Source organism: Camponotus vicinus, unplaced genomic scaffold (genome assembly GCF_025532165.1).
Source record: "Camponotus vicinus isolate PSW18456_S1 unplaced genomic scaffold, iyCamVici1.0 SCAF_3, whole genome shotgun sequence".
NCBI lineage: Eukaryota > Metazoa > Arthropoda > Insecta > Hymenoptera > Formicidae > Camponotus > Camponotus vicinus.
Genome location: NW_028141967.1, coordinates 4,490,888 through 4,503,681, shown reverse-complemented (window position 1 = coordinate 4,503,681; position 12,794 = coordinate 4,490,888). Strand labels below are relative to the sequence as shown.

The window sequence follows — 12,794 nt, the reverse complement described above, 5'->3', positions numbered from 1 at the left end:
TGCACAAAGTAGAAATATGCATATGGTTTAAAATACGTTAGTGTTTTAAACGCGGTATGAAAACATATTAATGCAATTATTGCGATGTACTAATTTGCGATTTTTAGAAAATATATTCAAATACCAAATTTTTTATTCAAATTCATATGTACAGTTTTAAAATATAAAGTATCAAAAAATATATAAACATATCTATAAATAATATTAGAATTTTAAAAAATGATTGTAAAAAGTAAAACACCCTTTTGAAATTCGCAGCAGTCAAAATTAATTTTCTACATTAAATATTGAATTAAATATTGAATTCTACATTAAATATTGAATTATTATTTAAATAATATTTTTGATAAAAATTTTATTACATATTTAATATTTCTAGTAGCTATACAGTTTTAAAAGGGATATTTTTTACATTTTATTTTTTTTTATTATTTCTAAGAAAAATATTTGAAAAATTAAATTTATTCATTCTTTTATTATTTTCAAATAAAAATATAAAAACTTAAAAGCATTTAATGTAAAAGATAGATCTATTTGGACACATACAGGTCTGATAATCATATCACCCTTCGTATGCAGATAGAGAGTGGTTTAAATCAAATAAGGAAGTTCTTTACCGTTTTATGCGATTTTTAAAATAATTAATAAAAAATTAATTAACAAAAACTCATGCGAGAATAGATGCGCGACGAAAAAAAATATTCCAAGAGATGTTACGGAATTCCTAAACAATACATAATTAAATTTAATTATTAATTGAGTATTGATTGTTTGATTATTAACCCCAATGTTTAATCGTACGGAAATTATTCCTGTTCTGTCCAAAACTACTCTACCTGTAGATCAGACGTGATATGGTTATTATCAGACACCACATATATACATTATACGTACTGACCTTAAGTTTGCCTTTTCATTTTTCAAGGTAGAATTATGCAATATAAATTGTACATTTCATATTTAAATCAATATATCATATGTAAATGCAAAGTTCCTCGCAACATTATCGGAGAATCGTGAATTTAATTAGATCAAAGTAAATACAGTAGTACAATTGCAATATTGTTTTATATTTTTATTACATTGTAATATTATTTTATTAATATTATTGTAACATTATTACATTTTAAGTGTGTTCGTTATTTGGATGAAAGAAATTCGGAGAATCGTGAATTTAATTAGATCAAAGTAAATACAGTAGTACAATTGCAATATTGTTTTATATTTTTATTACATTGTAATATTATTTTATTAATATTATTGTAACATTATTACATTTTAAGTGTGTTCGTTATTTGGATGAAAGAAATTTTATTCAAACTAGCGTGAAAAATGAACAACATAAAATATAAATTTATGTCTTACATATATTTTTTTATATATACTAGAATATTATAAAACGCACGACATTAAATTTTTTTACTATGTAATATAATATAAGAAAAATACACGGAAAAAAAAACAGCTAAAAATTTTGATAGCTCAGCAAATCTACATCCGAGATACATGGACAACTAGTCTTCTGTGTTACAATAACCAAGTTTCAAAGCTCTATAAAATAATGATTATAACTGAAAATAAAATAACATTATATAGCAAAGATGACTCTTTAATTAATTCAATCCAAAATATGGTTTAAATTTCAAATAATGTATATTTGTCGAAGTAACATAGGTTTTTTGCTGCTTTACTAAAATTTGATATATTAACGATTTTTATTATAGCAAAGGATTAATTGTACCAATATAATATAGAAAAGCTGAAACAATAATACTTATTAAAAATCTTAATTTATTTCTATTTTTTTTTATATAAGAAATAAAAAAAATATAATAAAATATTTCCCTAATAATATATATATATATTGTTATAACATATATATATATATATATATATATACATATACAGGGTAGACCATATTAATCAATACACGCGAATATCTCAGAAACACTGCATTAAATCGAAAAATGTTTCAGACATAAGTTATATAGCTCGAAAGAGGACATAAGAGGGTACCATTGGTTTAACCTTGGGTGGCGTTGTCAAGGTCAGGGGAAGGTCACATTGGATTTTTTAAACGGAACTCCCTATTTTTTATTACATATTCTTGTAGCTCATCTCGAGAGCTTTCCAAAACACTATAATTAAGTTAGTTTTCATTAAGTACTTTCCGAGTTATGAGGCTTGAAATAATTTCTTAATTTTACATAAACCGTAAAATATCTTGTAAAATATTCATTTTTCGATTATCTTACCTTAATACTTTTATGTACAAAATAATGAGAGGAATCAATTGGTGTAAAGAAAACACATAGTTATTTTTAAGAAAAAAAATGTAATCGTTAATTGCAAATTACATTCTTCTTTCGAAACAATTATGTGTTTTCTTTACACCAATTGATTCCTCTCATTATTTTGTAAATAAAAGTATTAAGGTAAGATAATCGAAGAAACAATATTTTACAAGATATTTTACGGTTTATGTAAAATTAAGAAACGATTTCAAGCCTTATGACTCGGAAAATATTTAATGAAAACTAACTTAATTATAGTGTTTTGGAAAGCTCTCGAGATGAGCTACAAGAATATGTATTAAAACATAGGGAGTTCCATTTAAAAAATCCAAAGTGAACTTGCCCTGACCTTGACAACGCCACCCAAGGTCAAACCAATGGGATCATATCATCTTATGTCCCCCTTCAAGCCATATAACTTATATCTGAAGCATTTTTCGATTTAATGCAGTGTTTTTGAGATATTCGCGTGTATTGATTAAAATGGTCTACCCTGTATATAAATACATATAGACATATAGACATATAGACATATATATATATAAATAATTAGTAATATTATTAGAGTAGAGATTAGTAGAAGTTATCAAAAAAATATTCAAAATGCGAAAAAATAGTACAAACTTTGATGTCAATCAATAATTTATTTACAATATAAATCGCGATTTAAAATTCGCGAGAGAACGCGATGAATAAATAAATCGATAATAATCGGAATATTCAGATTGCCCGATACGCGTAATCATTATAATATGATAATCGAAACGATAAATAGACACGCGCGTGGCATAATTATTATCACACAAATGATGATACGCGAAAATATTTTGACAAACATTTTGTGGTCCGTATTGTTTATGAACATAAGTTTTATTTAAATTAAAGTAGTAAAGAAGTGCATGTCGAAAAAACAACTTATCATGTTCCATTTTAAATCGAAAATTAACTCAAATTTAAAAAATATCTCTTTCACAAAAAATGAATTTTTGCGCACTCAATTTTATTGACAAATGCTTAACTTCACTACATTTGCAGCTGGAGCCATCTAATTATGAGGGGCGGGAACTTGTTAGTTATACTCCTAATATATATAAAATTTTTAGAACATTTTTATATCTATCAAATGAAACTTATATTGGACGTGCACCAAATAATTTCATCATTCTATCAATAAAAAATGCCGATATATATATGTATATATATATATATATATATATATATATATATATATATATATATATATATAAATGATTAGTAGTATTTATTTATTTCTTTTTTATTGAAGTAGAGATTAGTAGAGGTCATCAAAGGAAATATTCAAAATGTGAAAAAATAGAACAAACTTTGATGTAAATCAACAATTAAATTACAAAATAAATCGCGATTTAAAATTCGCGACGAATAAATAAATCGATAATAATAGGAATATTCAGATTGCCAGATACGGTTTCGAGGGGAAGAGAACATAAGATGGTGCCATTAGTTTGACCTTGAAGAGTTACCTGAAGGTCACGTGAAGGTCATCTCCAACTTTTTAAGCGGGACACCCTATATGCTTTTGCATATTCTTGTAGCTCATCTCGAGAGTCTTCCAAAAAACTATAATTAAGTTAGTTTTCATTAAGTACTTTCCGAGTTATGAGGCTTGAAATCGTGTCTTAATTTTACATAAACCGTAAAATATTCATTTTTCGATTACCTCACCTTAATACTTTTATGTACAAAATAATGAGAGGAATCAATTGGTGTAAAGAAAACACATAGTTATTTTTAAGAAAAAAAATGTAATCGTTAATTGCAAATTACATTCTTCTTTCGAAACAATTATGTGTTTTCTTTACACAGTTTTATTTACATTTGGTTTTAATGTGACCTTGAGTATATTACAATAAATTTTGAAAATATTCACCATTTTCCTGAATACAAGCAGTGACACGTCGACGCATCGATTCACGGACACGTTCAAAAATGCCTGGCGTACAGCGGATTGTCTCGCAACCTGCAGTGATACGGTCACGAAGATCTTGAATATCACGCACTGGTGGCATTTTTGAACATGTCCGTGAATCGATGCATCGACGTGTCACTGCTTGTATTCAGGAAAATGGTGAACATTTTCAACATTTATTGTAACATACTCAAGGTCACATTAAAACCAAATGTAAATAAGCCTAATTAAACGATTGTCGTCTACAATAATTAATCCTAAATTTTTCCTTGTGTAAGTAATACAGCTAACAGTATTTTTAACATAATTTCTGAAATAAGCATTTCCGCACCTATGTCTATATAACATTTTTTCATCCTTTAGGTGTGAGAAATATCTCCTTAAATTTTTGACATACCTTTTTAGAACACCCTGTATATGTTACATATTATTTATAAAAATTAATTTCTCATTATTCATATTATCGTAGCAAATAATTTTCCTATAGTCGCGATTGCGTTAAAAAAAAGAATTTAAGGTAGTGTCTCGTACTATTACTTTCCTCATCATCGCGCAAATGATAACAGAGTCGAAGCACATAAACATTAGCACATTATATTGCAAAGAACAATCTATGTTATTATTAATTTATTGCCGAAATATTTTACTTGATATAGTATACTATTGACGATATACGTACAAGGTGAGTCAAAAGTATATTTTAAAAATTTGTGAGCGTGTTTCTGGATACAAAAAGAAGAATAAATATGAACATATGGACGCAAATGCTTTATTATAGAATGGACATAGATCATCGGACCTGACTTCACTATTTTTATCTGTGGAGTTATTTGAAGAATGTCATTTATCAAACACCAATTAATAATAAAGAGGATCTATGAATCACGTGTTCAAAATGCTTTCGAGATAATCCCCGTGAAAATCCTGATGTTTTCGAACGAATGCGCCAGTCACGTCGTGCTCAGACATGTGTTAAAAATGATGGAGGATATGTAAAACATCTTTTGTAAAGAACAATAACATTGTAAAGGTCAAATTAACATACTTTTAACTCACCTTGTATATGTAGGGTGATTCTAAACAAACATTTATCTTTAAAATATCGAATTTTTGAGTGAATTCTAAGACGATTTTTCCTTTAGCAAAATTTTACCCGGAGCTTAGTTTTTAAATTATAAGAGAAAACGAAGCAAAGAAAAAACTTCGCTTTCGTCTAACACGGTGTGTCAGAGTGTATGTATAAGGGAAACGTCTCATTGTTATCAACGTGTAACAATTATTTATCAGTAGTATGAAGAATTTCTACAAGATAAGAATAAGTGAGTGAGAAATGACGGAGGGAGAGAGAGCGAGAAAGGGGGGAGAGAGAGAGAATTAACGTGCATGTGTGTATACACATGCACATTCTCTTTCTCACACACACACACACACACACACACACACACACACACACACACTGATTGCTATACTCATCACGTATAGGCGTATAGCAATCAGCTGATCCCGGCGAGCGCCTCACGTAATCGCCTATATCGATTCACGTTCCGTAATTAATTAACTATTTTCCCTTATAATTTAAAAATTAAGCTTCGGGCAAAATTTTGCCAAAGGAAAAATCGTCTTAGAATTCACTCAAGGATAAATATGAAGGTTGTACCTCTTCTCCATATTTACCATATTAATATATATATTTGAAATATTAATATATTAATATATTAATGATTAAAAAAAAGAGGAAGATTTTTTTCTTATCCTCCCATTACCGCGCCTTTTACTGGCTCTTACTTGTCAATTTTTTAATTAATTTTTAATTATTATTATTATTATTGAGCCGTTTTTATTTTAATTTTAATATTTATTATAGTATTTAATGTTTAAAAATAAACTAGAATATTTTTTGTTATAATTTGTTTTCAATGATGAATCTTTGTGGTAAAAACTATATTAAATTACGTAGTAATGGCGGTGGCGATGGTAGTGATGGATGATGTGTGATTAATATATAATTATATTAATATATTAAATATATAATAATATATATAATAATATTAATATATAATAATAATAATATTAATATATAATTAATATATAATATCGGGTAATATATTGTAATAACTATTTATACTTAATAGATAGAGAAAGAGAGACCACACAGACATTTCGTGCACGTAGCATGGAACACAACCCGAAATTGTGTGTTACCCACTGAAAACGTTTGTTGATTTGGCTTCGTAGTTCATGTTCACGTTATGCAGCGCTTTCAGGCAGCTGAGCGAAGCATCTCTGTGTCTATGTTTATGGTTGTAAAACGCGTTTATAACCCCTGAAACTTCTCTCCGATACAAAAAATGCAATGTTCTGTTTATGACATCTACGACAGATCTTGAAGAAAAATTATTCCGACTTGGTGAAGAAAAATATGTCAGAGAAAGCGAAAACCATGAGCCACATTAAACATATTCCCAAAGATGCTCAAGTCATCATGTCAATCATGAAGGATATGGGAATAACGGATTACGAGCCTAAAGTGATCAATCAATTGTTGGAATTTACATATCGTAAGTTTTTTTACTCTATGATAACGATTTTTATTCATTTCTCGCCATTATTTTAATATTTATATTTCAATATCTTATTATTTTAGTTTTATTATTTTCACATGATTCGCTATTTTGATATGATACAAGCTCACTGCACTAGAATATCTTATTATTTTTTTCATTTTATTGTTTCTTCTTTTTTTCCTTTATTCTAAGAATCTTTAAATTTAATAAATGAATGATAATTTTTTGACAGGATATGTTACGTGCATATTGGATGATAGCAGAATATATGCGAATCATGCCAAGAAGAAGTTTATCGACTTGGATGATGTCAGATTAGCAGTTAAGATGCAGCTAGAGCGTTCGTTTACGAATCCACCACCCAGAGATGTATTGCTGGAGGTGGCACGCGCCAAAAACAACATTCCGTTACCGTTTGTCAAGCCAAATAACGGCCTCAGATTACCACCGGATCGATATTGCTTAAACGGAACCAATTACAGACTCAAAAATGCGACAAAAAAGGTTGTTCAAAAACCTGCGCATTCATTGGTTGGCAATAATCAGTCTGGTGGACAATCGAGGCCAAAAGTGGAGGGAAACAAAACTGGGGTATCAATCGTTAAAAGACCTGGCACACTTGCTACTGTCGCTAGAACGCAAAGTATTTCTATACCAAAGCCAGTTTTGAAATTTTCAACAGGTAATGTATATATTATGTAATTTATAATGATTAATAATTATAATGTTATTAATTACAATAATTATTCCTTGTTTTTTCTTCTCTTTTGTTTTATTTTTTATTGATGTATCAATTAGATAGTTAATTTATTTATTTAATGTAAATATATCTTTTAAAATATCCATTTTTCTTTTTGGGATCCAAGCTTCTTTCCGCTTATTACAGTCCCATTCCTCCATACCGTTCCGTGTATCCTTTAGAACTCCAGCAAGTAAGATTTTAATACAAAATAAAATTTCTTATGAAATGTGTGCATAATTATAAGAATATTCACACGATAAACTCCACATATTGTTCATTCTTGAGAAATCAAATTTAATATATTCTATCTTTGTGGAATTAAACTTAATTACATCTAAAATTAATTTAATTTAGACATGTTTGTGTTTGCATTAATATAAATATTTCTGCAGCAACGACCAGCACCGCGACGGTGAAGACACAAGTAACAAAACCGAAGATACAAATCAGCTCCGCTCAAACGTTGCCAACCGTGAAGATGGAAACTGACGAAACGTTGAAAAGGAAGCGAGAGGATGATGACTACGACGTACCGTAATCTCTCGATTTCAAATAATTTTCCGTTTAACAATTAGTTTATTCTCGGACTTATTTTTTTTTTTATAATTTGAAATTTTGCAACAATCCGTGAACCATACAAGTCTTTACAATAGTTATAATCCTTGTTAAAACGATATAAAAAGAAAAGAATTTATAAAGTCTAAGCAATATAAAATAAAATTATACAAGACAAATATTTATTGTATAATCGTATATATATTTCTCTTTTAATCTTCCATCTCGTCTCCCATGTAATCTTGTTCCAATCTCGATGTATCTATAGCTCTTTCCTCATCTTCATCTTCGTAAATAGCATCTGTTAATTCAGTTTGTTTCTCTTCATCAAAAATTTCAGCTTCCTCTTTTTTAATTTCAGCTTCTTCTTTAATTTCAGCTTCCTCTTTCACTTCAGCTTCCTCTTCTTCTACCTCTTCTTCTTTTTCTTTTTCTATTTCTTCTTCCTCTTCTCCTTCCTCTTTATCTCTTTTCATTACTTTTTCGACTTCTTCTGTAATTATCTCTTCAATCTTTTCAGGTACTGCTTCCTCGATTAAATCTTTAATTAAAGGTTCTTCTGGAATTATTGGTGATTCAATCATTTCCTCCACTTTCACTTCCGTTTCGATAATCGGTTCCTTCGTGATGATAGGTGGTACCCTAGGTTTCTCTGGTACTCTTTCTTCTCTAACACATTTTTTACGATGTATCGGGAAAAAGAGTTTGAAATCCTCCGCTATCTCATCCTCGGAATAAAGTCTAAAGGGAACATTTATGATTCATTTAATTTTTCTTTTGAAAAAAATATAAAAGAACCATTGCTTGCCAAAGAAAATTGTATATTGTAGAAAGTTGTATATTGTAGATAAAATTACTTTATATATTTAATTAATAATTATTTTATAAAATTTTTTTTATATTATATTTAATTAATAATTTTATTTTTAATTTAATTAATAATTTTATAATTATATTTAATTAATAATTATTTTATACAAAATTATATTAATTTAAGTTAATTTTTTAATTTTCTTTTTATTATTAGCTTAATTTTTCACATAAATACTTCTTATGATACCAAGTTTGATCAAATGTATCCGCTGAGAGATCTTGAATTAATTAAAAGATAAATCAAATTAAATTACAATTCGTTAATCATTAAATTTCTATGCTATAAATTTAATCATTGATTAATTACAAAATTAATTGATCGTGTATTAAAGTTAATCATTGATAAAAGATCAAACGATATGTGTTTTAATTTCTTACCTATCAGCGAAATAAACTCGTCTGATCCTGCAATTAGCATGGATCTGCATTCTAGTGGTCTCGATGTAATTCGTGCCGTAGGCTCGTCGTGTGAAGTCACACAGATTAAATTGAATCTGATTCCATCCTCCTGAAAGCCCGATGGGCATGGACGTGCAAAATGGACGGACGCGTGTTGTGCTCTGGAAATTGCTCACGCGGAATCTCCTGTGTATATCCTTATCGTCCAATATCTATTTACGCATAAATTATTATTTACATATTCGAGGAAGAATAATTAAATAACAAAATTTAATTAATTACTAAAATAAAGTAGAAACAAAGTAGAAAGGATCTTATTTAAGAAAGAAAATACAAAGTTTTATTTAAAAAGAAAATTGCACAGAAGCGTTGTATTTTTGTTGAAAAAAATGGGAATTCTTATTTAAACGTGGAATGAAAAGGTTCTTGTGCTTGTGGAGAGGTTTGCGAAAAAGAATGGGAAACCTCTTGTTTGAGAAAGAAAATTGGAAGCCTTGTTTAATAATTATGTATTCACACGGGCTTTTTTTTACTGTTATCTCGAATGTGAAATATTTCTTCATATTCTTGATGATAATGACAAGGAAAGGCAGCTTGATACCCAACGCCTTCTTCGGATCTGGTGGACAATAAATGTAGGTTGTGGCTACATTAGTGCCGGCTATTTCTAACGCCAACGATTTTATTTCCTCGTCTGTGATTCTTCGTATGTATCCATTTTTCACCTGAAAAAATATTTAATGCAAACCTATAAATATATGTTAATTATATATGTATATTATTTATAAAAATAAAGTGTTTTTTGCACACATGTAACACGAGTATTTTAAAAATTATGGCATATATACAGTATATATATAATTAGAAAGCTGTAAATATATTTTTTAATAATATTTTTCGTTCAAATTTTAGACGAATTAATAAAAAAGCTAACATGCATGTCCCATAATTCCAGAGGAGATGAACCGCAGCTGTACAAGATGGATAAAAGCCCGCCCTGATAAGTATTTCGGAACATTGCAAGAAACTTTGCTCGATCATTGGAGTCTTTTCAACTTGACAGATGTCAAATTAAGTTCTTTCTTTTGTTTCTCGAACTTTTCCATTAACCGCCAACGTCCCTTTCAAAATTTTTAATGCGAATGAAACAATAATTAAACAATTATTTTATCCGCAAACTAAAACAAAATTATTTAATGGTTTTCTAACATTTAACAATAAGCTCAGAAAATAAAAACAGTTACTAAAATTACTTTTTTTAATTCTAGATTTAATTTTAGATTTTTAAATCTTATATAATTTTTATAATTTTATATTTTATAATTATATATTACTTATATATATTACTTTATATTATTACTTATATATATGTATATATATATATATATATATATACACATACATAAATTTTATATAAATTGATAGATTAGATTAGATTATGAATTATATATTTCTTATGAATTTATATAATTTGATAAATTAAAAATTAATATAAAATTAAAAAGATAGTTAAAATTTTCACCAATCATAATTGCAAAAATAATTAAAGAATTAGTGACATAATGATATAGTTCGAATAAATTGATATTTATTTTTAAATTTCAAGAAGCAGTAAGAGGTAATAATTGAGAACAATACTTGAGAACGTATAAGACAATTTATTTTCGCTGAAATTGTATACAAAGGAGTCTGTTAGATATTTCGAACAAGCTCGTTTAGTCGACGCCTCTCCTTTTCCGTCATCGGATCCGGTACGATCAACATCTTTGGCGACATACCGACGCTGAAGACGCGATCGATTCTCACACCGTCGAGAGCGAACATCTGGATCATGGCAAAGTGCGCGATCTCACGATTCAGTTGCCGAGAAATCTGCCGCCTGATCCTTTGCACACGATGTCTGCAGACCACGTGACTTTAAAAATAACGAAATACGATTAATTGTCAATTATACACGTCGTAAAATTAAGCAGATTCCATAAAAAAAGAAGCAGCTCTTCTAAGATCTCGGTAAAAAATTTTGCAATTTTATCTTCTTGATTTAATAAAACGAAAGTCATCACATTTTTTATGTCGATATAACTGTATTTAATTCTCTGTAATGTGTCTTATTTAATAAATTTGAATTTTAATCGGCTCAATAAATTAACTCTTACTAAGGCAAGACTTTTAAATCGGTGTAGCTGGGATGGATCGAGACGTCGCTTCGATATAATTCCGGAAACAGCTTCATATGCTTCATAAGATACTTGCGATAGGCGGCAAATTTTCTTTCCTTCGTATCTCGAGGACCTCCGAGTTCCTCCAACTTCTCATCTTCCAGATCGTCTTCCTTATTCATTCTTGAAATCTGACACAGTTAATTTTTTTAGCAAAAGCTTTTACTTTTTTAAATTCGATGAAAATCGATTTCACATATCTTGGTCGATTCACATAAAATTACACTTGAAAGTATCTTCGCGTACTTTGTAGATTGACGGAAAGTTTTCGAGTTGATGAGAATTGCATTAGCGACTCATTTGTCGTTAAAATAAATGTTACTGATTTAACAAGGACAATTTTTAATAATTTTTTTTTCTTTCACTATAGGAGAATTCTTGTAAGATCACATCTTCTCTCGCGAAACCGCAATTTTTCTCCCCTCGCGAAAATCGTCCTCGGGAGACCGAGGAATTTGGCAGGTCGGCCAAACGGGCGACAAACTCAATGGTGCGATTCGAGGAAAGTTTGTCCGATTCGTAACGAAGTGAGCGCCTGTGCCTCGTACGGATATCGATTTGGTTTCCAGGTAAATCAATAAAGAGATTCGGCTTATTCTTATTCCGAGTCGTTCACGGAGCACTGAACTCTTCACGCAGACGATGAGGCGATTCGTAAAATGTCGGTCGAAAATAATGCTTCTTACGATGGCCGACTCCAGCTCCGAGAATCGAATCCATGTAATTCGAAAAAATTATAAATAACAAGAAATTCAAAAATTGGGATGCCAAGAGCTCTTAATAATTTAAAAAATTATAATTTCTAAGATTAGAGGATTTATTTTATCATCGATCCTCTGCGAACTTCATACATTAAAAAATCCGGAATCCAAAAAGCCAAGAAGAAAGGCAGAAAATTAAAAAAAAAATGAAAAAATTAAAGATCCAAGAATTCGAAGATTCTTAAAATCTAAAACCTAAGCAATTTGAAGATTCTCTAAAAAATCCAAGAGCTTTTGTGTGTTTAAAAAATAATTTGACAAGTATCCCTAGAATTCGAAGAGAAAAATCGATCCTAAAACTTTTGTAGTTTTTACAGAATCTCGAATTTCAAAATAAACTCTTTTGATGTAAAAGGTGAGTTTCTTTTACCAATTGAGATCTTACATTCTTCATACATTAAAAAAGAACTTCATACATTAAAAAATCCGGAATCCAAAA

At 29.0% G+C, this 12,794-nt stretch overlaps 3 protein-coding genes across 4 annotated transcripts; 1 reads left to right on the top strand and 2 right to left on the bottom strand.

Annotated features, from left to right (window-relative positions):
• Positions 1-6,527: 6,527 nt before the first annotated feature.
• On the top strand, positions 6,528-8,284 carry Taf9 (TBP-associated factor 9). Of its 2 annotated transcripts, XM_083093407.1 has the most exons (4): positions 6,528-6,800; positions 7,039-7,488; positions 7,673-7,738; positions 7,941-8,284. In XM_083093407.1, the coding sequence occupies exons 1-4, from the start codon at positions 6,662-6,664 to the stop codon at positions 8,084-8,086; spliced, it is 801 nt and encodes a 266-aa protein (XP_082949533.1). In that variant the 5' UTR covers positions 6,528-6,661; the 3' UTR covers positions 8,087-8,284. The 2 variants fall into 2 exon arrangements, with proteins under 2 accessions (XP_082949533.1, XP_082949534.1); XM_083093408.1 differs by lacking the exon at positions 7,673-7,738 and having other exon boundaries at positions 6,533-6,800.
• Positions 8,137-10,472, bottom strand: LOC145968140 (cilia- and flagella-associated protein 20). Its single transcript, XM_083093406.1, has 4 exons — positions 10,310-10,472; positions 9,909-10,100; positions 9,355-9,587; positions 8,137-8,844 (listed from the first exon to the last, which is right to left on the bottom strand). Exons 1-4 carry the CDS (start codon positions 10,391-10,393, stop codon positions 8,316-8,318), a joined length of 1,038 nt encoding a protein of 345 aa, XP_082949532.1. The 5' UTR covers positions 10,394-10,472; the 3' UTR covers positions 8,137-8,315.
• Positions 10,473-11,029: 557 nt separating this feature from the next.
• Positions 11,030-12,247, bottom strand: LOC145968590 (uncharacterized). The gene is made up of 3 exons (XM_083094164.1): positions 11,841-12,247; positions 11,532-11,725; positions 11,030-11,290 (listed from the first exon to the last, which is right to left on the bottom strand). Exons 2-3 carry the CDS (start codon positions 11,714-11,716, stop codon positions 11,068-11,070), a joined length of 408 nt encoding a protein of 135 aa, XP_082950290.1. The 5' UTR covers positions 11,717-11,725; positions 11,841-12,247; the 3' UTR covers positions 11,030-11,067.
• Between the last annotated feature and the right edge of the window lie 547 nt (positions 12,248-12,794).